This window comes from Melanostigma gelatinosum, assembly GCF_949748355.1.
Source record: "Melanostigma gelatinosum genome assembly, chromosome: 6".
Classification (NCBI taxonomy): Eukaryota; Metazoa; Chordata; class Actinopteri; order Perciformes; family Zoarcidae; genus Melanostigma; species Melanostigma gelatinosum.
The window spans coordinates 15245459-15256136 of NC_136639.1; the positions used below are offsets into that span (position 1 = coordinate 15245459).

The window sequence follows — 10678 nt, forward strand, 5'->3', positions numbered from 1 at the left end:
CTATGTACCGCCGTCATTTATCATGCAAGAACAAATCTTTTATATGGTTTTTAATCAAAGCCTGCTCAATCTATTTGGACAACATTAACAGAATGTCGATTAGATTGAATTATAGCTCAGTATCTAAAACAATGTAACCTGCATTAGTCATTCTGATTTATTTGGGTAGGTTTCATATTCATAAATGCATGACACAGCTTATTTACACCATGGGCCATTTCAAACACTACACCGCAGAAACAATCACATGGATATAGCCTACAGTTCTTCATTGTTGATTGTAAATTCAATTGTTTTATATTGCATCAAAAGCATAACAAGTTATCTCCAGAGACGTACAGAGACCCAACATTCCCTCATCAGCAACCAGGTAAGTAAAGAATCTCCTCACCATAGAAATATTTCATTAAACTGACATACTGGCAGAAACTGCACAGCAAGCGCATTTCAAAGTATGATAGCTTCTAAGACTGAGAGGTTTCATTTGGTTAAAGTGTGTTTATTTTAACTGTTGGGTTCCTGTTGGAAACTGTACTGCATCCCACAGCCCAATGAACCCCTGATTGAGCGAAATTAAAAGTCCACGTCAAAGTGGCCTTAGTGGGGGTCCCGGCTGACAAGTGACTTCCACCGAGAGTTGACCTTTACCTGCAGCTTAATGAGATCTCCCCCCCCCCCCCCCCCCCCCAACGCTCTAATCCAATCAAATCTCTTTATTTCTGGCCGAGTGAAGAGACAATCTCACACCCGGGGGCTCAGTTTAAGAACAGAGCCTTCTCCCACCGGACTAAGCACGGCGTCCTGGTTTTGGATACAGGCGAGTGTATTAGGGTGTAGGACATCAAGTGAGACTGAAAAACACACGCTATACGAGTCACAGTCCTCTGTGAATGAATTCAGCTGTTAATGTAGCATTTTATGCCTATAAATTGTACCGGTATATCTTATTTATTGAGTTTGGACCTGGAACGTGGAATCAAAGACATTTTCCCCCAAAGGGACATTAAAGTACATTCTACTGAATCTAGCTTGAATCGGTCTCAATAGAGGCTTGACACATCATACTCGCATGTGGAAGGCAAACAAGACAAACACTTGCATACACACACACAAACACACAAAATGGGATGTCCAGTCTCATGCCTAACGCCTGATGAGCACAGTGTCTGGTCATCCAACCATAGATCAGTGGCCCAGCTGTGCCGCTGTGTGACATGGATGTGTATGAACACTCATGTCAGAGGTGGATGCAGCCCCAGCGCAGCCATTACACACACTCCCTCAACTGACTGACTCACTCACACACTTCCTGGAAGTACTCAGCGTTATATTTAACCCTCAGGATGAGTTTGTTGCCTTTGTGTGTCACAGGATCACCGGACCTAAGTTGTGGGCTACATGATTGTGTGTCATGGGGGGGGGAACTACAAATCAAGACAGACTTTGCTTTTGGGTTTGCATAGGTCCCATAACAGCACTTGCAAGTAATACACATGCAGGGGGTCTGTTATTTGCCTTGTTTCACACAAACTAATGTAACTAATGTAAGATCTCACAGCCTTTACAACAAATACTCACTATGTGTGCCCGTATTTCTAGAGACACACAACTCTTCTGGATGCAGTAGCTGAACATCTACCTAGACTGCGTTAGATACGGTGTCCTGTCATTGAAATTCAATGGTACACGTCACAGGCAAAAAGATTGCGCTCATGACATAATTGATTGGTGTTATCTCTCTCAAAGTTGCACTTTGCCCACAGATGTTGGTCAGTGACAAGATACAATTTATTCTTACTTTGCAGACTAAAGTTGTTTGTTTTATATATCAGTGAGCTCAGTTACATTTTTTTAACATGCTCATGGACTCAGTTATAAATGTCTCAACAGCAGCACAGTCCCAGGTTAATGGTTAACCTGTGAGAAAATGCCTCATGTGTAGACAGGCTGATATGCTAGCTGCCGACATTAACCTTAAATAAATACACAATCACTGTGGTGCAGTTGGAGGCACTTTGAAAGAAAATAAAAATACATTTCAATACGTTCCTGGGTCACATTTCTGAGAGTGTTTACAGCATTTAAGCCCCAACATACACCGCACGTATCAATAGTGTAGCTCTAACGTTCATTTGACATGCAGCATGCGAGTCCCTCACCTAATAACCTCTTCCATTCAACATTGAATCGCTCTCGTTCTCCTCAGACCACGTTTCATTTCTTTCTCTCCATGTTGTCAGAGGTACTCCTGCAGGGATCCTACTGACCCACCTGTCGCTCGTCAGACATCTTACGTATCATAACCAAGCACACACACAATATAACGCTGTGCTTATGAGAGAAGAACCCGTTAGAACAAACGTGTGTCTTACTTCCATAGCGTGGCTTTTGTAGAGTTGCGGTTTCTTCATGGTACATCTTGCGTCGTTTCCTCCACTTGCGGACTCGTCTGAACTGGAAATAAACCTGCGCGCGAACGTGACAGCGACCAGTCAGCAGTATGCCGCGCCTCTCAGGATATATTGATATGAATAAGATAACCGGTGGAGGGGAAACAAGCCAAAAAAATGGGGCTCAACAGTCTTCAAAAGTTTCATCAAAGCGCGAACTGTCACTTTCGACAGACAAGCCGCATGGTGTGCACTTCTCTGGCTCCTGAACAAAGTGTTAAGTGTTAACTTGTCCCTGCTAACGTTCCGCTCTGAAGTGAAATGATTGACAGGAGACGGACGTTTAGCACCTTGCTCCACCTGCTGGTCAAAAGGTGGCTCATGCTGCATTCACTGTCACTGGGGGAAATGGTAAATACCGGCACAGCACTACTGCACTAATGTCGCTCCACCTGTCGCTCATCAGACATCTGCCTGTTCTGTCTGTTTTACTCAATGTGAGCTTATTCCCATCATATGTGTTACTTTACTCTTCATGCATCTCTTTAATTCTTATATTACCCCTCTGGCACCCCCCTATACATTATCCAGATCCCCTACCGTCCACCATTCATTAAAATGTAGGCTAATTGTCTGCCTTGAATATACTTTTTGTTATTATTATTCTGAGCAATATAATTTAGATCACAAACAGCAGCCCATTAGAAAGCCACCTCAGCCATTTCATTTCCTTCATTCCGGTAAATTATCATGCACCACTTTATGTTGTCTTTATGTGTGCAAAGGAAAACACAGAATTCAGGCAGCATGTGACAATTCTAAATGTGAAAATATAATGCAATATAATCCCAAGCATTCTGTGTTGCAGCTACAGCAGTCATTTCAACACCTAAATTAAACCACTAGATGGCAGCATTAGTTTGAAATGAGGAATGGAGTACCCTCAGGGAACACTGCTGCAGTGTGATTCTCTACTGATACTCAACTACCTACACTAAGAACACAAACGAGATTGTCTGCCTCGTTTATGTTCAGGTGGACTAATTATTAGACACAACCATCGAGTTGAATAAATACCTCTCTATCACTGTTTCAACAAAAACTGAAGGTTATTACCTTAAGGTGTTTTGTATTGGCGTTTACCTACACTTTTTATTATGAATGCAAACGTTTTTGTTAGGCAATAAAATCACAGCTAAATTTATTATATATGTTCATCTTATACGTTTAGCATCCCACACATATGAAAGTACCCATGAACAGATGAAAAACTAAACTACTTGGACAAAGGGAAATAATTACAAATGCGAAATAAGGACAAGGTCTTGGTGAAAATGTACAGTAATGTACGGAGAGTATGAATATGGAGATTGATTATATTCCGAGGTTTGAGATAAGGGTTGTGAAATAAAAGCAACGCATAATTTGCTAGAGAACATAACTTTTATTGTATATATGTTCAAAAGCAGCACAGTCTGCAACCCCTGCCTTTCCAGTTTCTAACATTATTCACAGGGCATCGTTTGGCAAATAATTCTTCACATATTTTCACACTTATGGACCTCTGAACATACAGCTCAGTCATCCTATGACTGGCAGGCCCTTCACAATAATATACACAACTCTATTCTCCACATACATTTGATTATCTCCAATAAATGGATGAACAGAACTTACAAGAGTGATACATTCACATTTTTCCTCAACAAAAAAATCTTAATATTGCCATCATTTCCTGCCAGATGAATTTACAGTAAGAACACAAAGTTGACCACAAAAGAACAGAAGTTTTCTGACATACATGCAAGTTTGTGCACACACACACACGCACACACACAGAGTAGCAGGTGAGTATGGGCTTAAAGCCAAGGACACACAGAGATGTACAACAGAGATACAGTAGATGGACTTATCGCTTGGACAAAGCAGGAGACACATGAGTCGATCAAGGAGCTTATAACCAGAAGTCCACCGATATCAGCTTTGATATGTACATTATTTACACTAAATATACGCAGGCCCACACACACACATCCAGTACTCTCTCATACACACACACACACACACACACACATTAATACAGTACATAAGCAATACCCCAAATACCTCAAACATAACCGGTAGTGTAATTTCTCTCCAATACGACATATCAATCCTTCTAATATCCTTGCTGACGTAGCGTTGGATTGACACTGGGCAAAGTCATCACTTTTTATATCACTGCATTTAGAATTAGTATGTTATACTTTTGTTAAATCATACTCTCAAAATGTATCTGTTGTGCAATAGCAGCACACGTCATAATGTTTTTCCAACAGATTTTACAAAATCTGAGAACATGTTGGGTACACTGAAATGGACGCACATGTACAGTCCCATTTTGGAAGCCTTTTTTTAGTTGTTTTTGTCAAGTAGCCTTGAAAGAGCCAACTGCAGTGAAAGGGCAAACTACCTCTATGCTGCGATCACAGACACCACAAATACAGAGAAAAGCAGGAGGACACAGGCTGTTAGCCACAGAAAACACAATCCATGTGCACAAATTAAACAAGACTGAGAGCAACTGAATTGTTCTGTTATATCTGAAAAATGTGAAAAATCAATTATATCAGTTACAATTTTCGAGGTATTTTAGCACTTTGAAAAGAGCAAAGTGATGTTATGATCATTATGTTCAGCAGAATGCAATGAGGTCCCAATGTTGGGTAAGAAGATACATAACTAGTACAAAGTACATGTTTTCAAGTGTGAGATTTTAGACAAAACTGTTGGTAAGTCACAACAAATGACAAAACTCAAATTCATCATCCGGTTTTCTATTTGTTTCACAACTTGAAATGAAACAAACATGCAAACATATTTTCATAATGTCACCAATAAGCCCTCAAAAAAGAGGTGCTCGTTATTTATTTATTTTTTATTAATTTGAAGTTATGATCGCTAACATACACCATTTGATCCAACGTTGTTACGATTCATTGTTACCTATTGGAACTCTTTTTTTTCTGAGTCGGAGGAGGCTTATCTCATCAAAGTAAAAGACTTAAGGGGATACCTATTCAGTTTCTGTCTGTTTCTTATGACCTTTGGACAGTATATCTATTTGTGATTTTTTTGTATGTGTTGATGTCCATGTTGCCTTTCTGCACACTGTCTACAACATGTCCTGTGTACGTGAGGCAAGCCAGCTGTCATACAGCTGTGTCGTGTGTCTGCTCTGTCTGATCATCTATTCCCTACGTTGTCACACAGAAGGTTGGCTGTGCTCATTACAGCTTGTTTTTCACTTTCCTCCCCATCTGGCTTGTCTTAATAAGACTGTATCAATATTAAAAGCCTTGAGCTCTAACTATGCAGGGACTCCACCCAAACGTATGGCTACAGCTGGAAGGGGCAACCAGTCACTGAACAAAACTCCACCAAAGTCTCAGCACCAAAACATGTGCAAACTCTCAGCTCTGTCGTGTGAGATCTCCAGACAGTACATTCACAAAAAGGCTGAGCTTATTATTGAATAACGAGGAATCTAATGATTTGGATTTGTATGATACAATTAAAACACACTGTGAGAAAGGTGGATTGCTATCCAGCTTTACCTAAGGTACATTAGCAAATGTGATGAAGATATGTGTGAACCAAGCCATTTGCACTCCTTGCTCAACACTCCCTGGGCTTCCTCTCAGATTTACCCAGGTTTTATCCAGGTTTTATCCCAGCCGATGTGCGCCAAGCTGGTGTTACATAAGGACATTCGCCCTGGTGTCAGGCAACCGCAGTGCAACCAGGCCTCCCCCGACGAGCACAGACGAGGCCATGAGGATGGGGATGACCTTTGTGATGCCAACAAGAGAGCCAAAAAACAGGTTTCCCAAGACTGCAGCCAGTTTACACAGAGCGTTGCAGAACCCAAAGCCTGTTCCTCTGGGGAGAGAAGAATCAGGGACAGGAGGAGGTAAAAGGTGAGGAGAGAGTGTTAGAGTTGACTGAATTACCCCTGTGTTTTATGTGTATCTCTGTCCACCATATGTAGATCCAGTAACAAGTCTAAACAACTATGTAATCCAGTATGTATTCATCTATTGATTGCCTTCTCACCTCCTGACAGTAGGGAATGACTCAGTCGTGACCACATCAAGGGAATTCCAGGCAGAGATGCTCAGACCGTTGTAAAGGCACAACATAAAAATCATCATGGACTCACTGGTGCCAAACCACAAAAAGAAACAGCTGATGCCTGAGAGGACCATGGAGCCACCTGATGTACATGCAAACACACACACACAGAGCACAAGAGAAGGAGCAAGAGTTAGTACAAGTGACATTCATTCGATTAATGTTCAACTGAATTATAGGGCCTAATCAAAATCGCCTCTCATACTCAGTGATGGATGCCACACTCATACCATTAATCATCCTACAGTCAATGTGGAAACCAATTACTCACACACAAACACGAACCTCCCTCTTGACCTCCATTCTTACCTAACATGGACAGACGCCCAATTTTGTCCATGAGAAGGGCGGAAACAATGTTGCCGGGCAGAACAGCCAGGGTCCCCAGGAAGTTGATGAAGTATACCCAGTAGGCACTGTAGTCATCATCAAACGTCATCTGGCATCCTTTCTTATTGTGGGTGAATGTGCTGTTCACCACCTCTGTTCCATCTATCAACTTGGATTCATCAATATCTGCCCAAATAATGCAAAAAAAGAGTCACAATGCAGTACGTCGTTGACTTGTCTCAAAGCTGTTTGAAAGTTGTAGGAAAGTATGACACTATAACTACAACAAAACAAACTATCATAGCCTGAACCGCCTTTACTACAAGACTTCAGTCATATGCTGTTAAGTTGTATTCCAGTTTGTTCCCAACATCTCCTTACCTGTATTCCTCTTCTTTGTTTGCTTTTAATTCAGTTATTTTTCATTGTTTGTATGTTTTATTTTGCAATAATATATGATAGAGTAATTATGAGAAAGGTCTGTGGTGTAAAAACTAAATATATTGTTTAAATTCTAAACAGTAAAAACTATTAATGGGAATTATAATTTTCTTTTTCACTCTGACGACATTATTACCTGATGAGTCCTTGAATCAGAAATGACAAAACATAAAGTCGATAGAATCCTAGTATCTCACCTGTGTTAAAGAAGAGAACATCAATAAAAGTACAGTTACGGAAGACGGATCCCACCGATGTGACATCATCAAAGTAGCAGTTACGAAAGGTAGAGTCAATGAAGGCGACGGACCTCAGCTTCATATTGATGAATCTGAAGAAGCACAGTTACATTCTGCTTCAAGTATTATATTGTATAATAGTCCATCCATCCGTCCACTGAGTTGACTTGTCCTACCGGTCGTTGATGAAGAGGCCGTTTTTGTGTATCTGGTTCTCCAGGGTGAAGTTGAAGGTGAAGTCTTCAATGCGTTCATTGTTGTGTACCTTAACTTTGGATGCATAGTCATCTGCCTGAAGGTGTTTGATGACATCAGGGAACCAGACTGACAGGCCATAATACCTGCCACCAGATGGATTCAGTGATATTAGGATCACAAATCGAAACACAACATGGACAGATACCTTTTCACTCAGTCAGACACAGAAGACCAGGAGACACTTGTGGTTTCTGTTTGATTTTAAAGAGCCTTTTAAGGGTGTTTTTTAATCTCTGGCTGCTTTCACTCCTATCTCTTCTCTCCCTGAGACACCAATGGCCAGTATTGATCCCCTGTGATTGATTTTGAGGCCGTGCGACTTCTGCACTGCAGAAAAACCAAGATGACAGAAATGTAATTTGTCCACAAGCCTGACTGCCTTGTGCTATTGTCTGACCAGAAAAAATAGACGCTGTTCGGTCTTTCTGTGACACAATTGACATCAGGAGGAAGCTCACCCGAACGACAGCGTGAACCACACTATGGCTAGTCGTATCATGTTTTCTCGCATAGGGTAGTTGAAGCACTTCAAGAGATTCAGATAGATCTAAAGAGAGATAACAGACGTATTACACTCCATGTGATCAAAAGACAAATTTGTGATTGAAGCAGTGGACAAAAATTCGTAATAAGAAAGAAAATGACCGGCGAGCAAAAAAAGCTGCTTTCTGCTACAATCAAATTAAGAGACAAACATTTACCCCATGTATTTCAGACTTTATCCGAAAGAAAAACTTGGAAACTCGGTTGCCAGACTCTGACTCCATTTCCACCAGTTCATCCAGTTGTTTGGGTATCTTGATCCTGTTTACCTGAGTAAGTAATGAAGAAATAGCACGACAATCTCCATATAATGGGTGCATTCAACATTCATTGCTTAAATGTGACTGTGATTACGTAAGCAATATCATGATGTTACTTGTATTATGGTTTTTCACGTATCTTTAGTGTTTCAGAAATTGAAAGCGTGACTACTGTGATAAAAATCGATGTAAACAGTGTGTACTACAGATGATGATCAATCCAAGAAACGTGTTGACTAAGAGGCTTTCCCACAAGTGCAGCTCACGAAGCAAATAAGCCTGAATGACACAAAACAGCTTTCAGAACCTTCATAACTCAGATTTGATCCTGCACCGTAAAAGCGTTAAAACCTGTCCCAGCGGTGGGAGAATATAAGCCTCTTTGCTTCCTTAAGCATCAGGAAACCCAGCCAAGACAGCACACAGCAGAAAGAAACACTCACGGTGAAGACTTTCTCCGGTTGCCCACGCGCTCTCATGTTGGTGTCGTGGATCTGTTTGAGGATCATCCAGGCTTCATCGTGCTTCCCCACCTGACAGGAGGGAAAGTAAGAGAAAGAGAGAAGATAATTCATTGGAGCGGCACTGGTCTCGCTTACTCACGGACAGCAACACATCCACTATCGTATAAACTGTACATTGATATATTCCTTTGATTTTTCCAAGATGGGACAAAATGACGAAAGCCATGACAACGGTGACTCATTTTACTTCAAAAGGGTAATTATCCTGCAGCAGCAAACCTACTGTCACGGAGCTCCAGGCTTCTATTTTGCAAGCACGAGGCCTCCTCCAAGAGTTTTGGATGACTCACGCTGTTTAGTCTGATTAAACATCTGTTGGGAAATGTCCAAGTACTCTCAATTTGCCTAATGTATTCTTCTAGAGTTGTAAAAACTGATAAGCAAGGACAGTGGGTGACAATGACACAGCACCACGAGGCAGCATTCTTGAAGATTGCTGATTCATGAGGGATCAAAACTGTTAGTTTCTAAAGCAACAATTAGGGAAAATAGCCTTACCTCAAGGTAGAACCTGGGACTTTCGGGCATGAAGGTAAGTGCCACCACAGCACACACACAGGGCAGGGCACAGACGACCACAAACACCCTCCAGCTGTGAAACTGGTACGCTGAACCCATACTGAAACTCCAACCTGTAAACGGTGGCACACAACACCAATGACAATCAGATGGATGACATGGCAGAATAAAAAGTAAATGCATTTAAATACGTAGCGAAAAAACACGACAAGTGCTTCATTTACATTATCTTGCAAACATTGTTCCAACAGTTGGCAACATTATATTGAATGTCAATACACTGTAAATAATATGTGGTATAAGACGTATTCCTATTGAGTGGTGTGTTTTTTGAATGCGGCTTCTCCGTGTTAGGCTTGTTGTCCTGATTCTCTAATGATAATTGTCTCATGTTATCGGAAAGCTCACAAAGCCAGACGCTTTTTTTCAGTTCACATGTGCTGCTAATTGGTTTTTACTGCAGCATTATATATGGGACTACTTTCTACCTTTTTGTCAAATTTATTATTCTGAGTTGTTAAAGCCCTATTTAATTTACATTATTTGCTCTATCTCTTATATGGTATTACATATTGTTGCTAATAAATATATATGTTGCTTTATCTTGGTGCTTTATAACAATGTAAAACATTCAAGTGATCCTGAAAATAATTGTTTTTTGCCAACAAAATCACTGTTAACCTTTCTCGCCATGCTTGGTTCTCAGACCAGACCACAATGCGCTGTTGATAAATTATACACTAATGCCAAAGTGCATCATTTTAAGCCAGCAGGTGGCTATTTAAGCAACGTTGAGCTCATAGGGACATAATAAAAGAAGATATGATAACTTAAGTCTGATTGCTTTGAAGAAGCAGTGAGTGACTCAATAATATTAAGTGCTGTGTACTGTGTTTCCTTATCACTTGGATCTGAGAGGCTGATTCAAAATGTGAAATGTGTGAAACTCATACTGTGAACACAAAGGGGCTGTAAATAAAGGACGGCTGTTAAATGAGAGC

General features: G+C 40.8%; 2 protein-coding genes across 3 annotated transcripts in view; both read right to left on the minus strand.

Annotated features, from left to right (window-relative positions):
* iqgap2 (IQ motif containing GTPase activating protein 2) overlaps positions 1-2584 on the minus strand; it is a 29788-nt gene extending 27204 nt beyond the window's left edge. For both annotated transcript variants that reach the window (XM_079270624.1, XM_079270623.1), the window contains exon 1: positions 2373-2584. In XM_079270624.1, coding sequence (XP_079126750.1) covers positions 2373-2418 — 46 coding nt within the window. In that variant the 5' untranslated portion in view covers positions 2419-2584. The remainder of the gene's footprint in view (positions 1-2372) is intronic.
* Positions 2585-3872: 1288 nt separating this feature from the next.
* sv2ca (synaptic vesicle glycoprotein 2Ca) overlaps positions 3873-10678 on the minus strand; it is a 31872-nt gene continuing 25066 nt past the window's right edge. The window contains exons 5-13 of the mRNA XM_079269898.1: positions 9657-9790; positions 9078-9167; positions 8533-8643; positions 8290-8378; positions 7750-7914; positions 7532-7665; positions 6873-7079; positions 6486-6645; positions 3873-6311 (exon numbers count right to left, since the gene is read on the minus strand). Coding sequence (XP_079126024.1) covers positions 6128-6311; positions 6486-6645; positions 6873-7079; positions 7532-7665; positions 7750-7914; positions 8290-8378; positions 8533-8643; positions 9078-9167; positions 9657-9790 — 1274 coding nt within the window. The 3' untranslated portion in view covers positions 3873-6127. The remainder of the gene's footprint in view (positions 6312-6485; positions 6646-6872; positions 7080-7531; positions 7666-7749; positions 7915-8289; positions 8379-8532; positions 8644-9077; positions 9168-9656; positions 9791-10678) is intronic.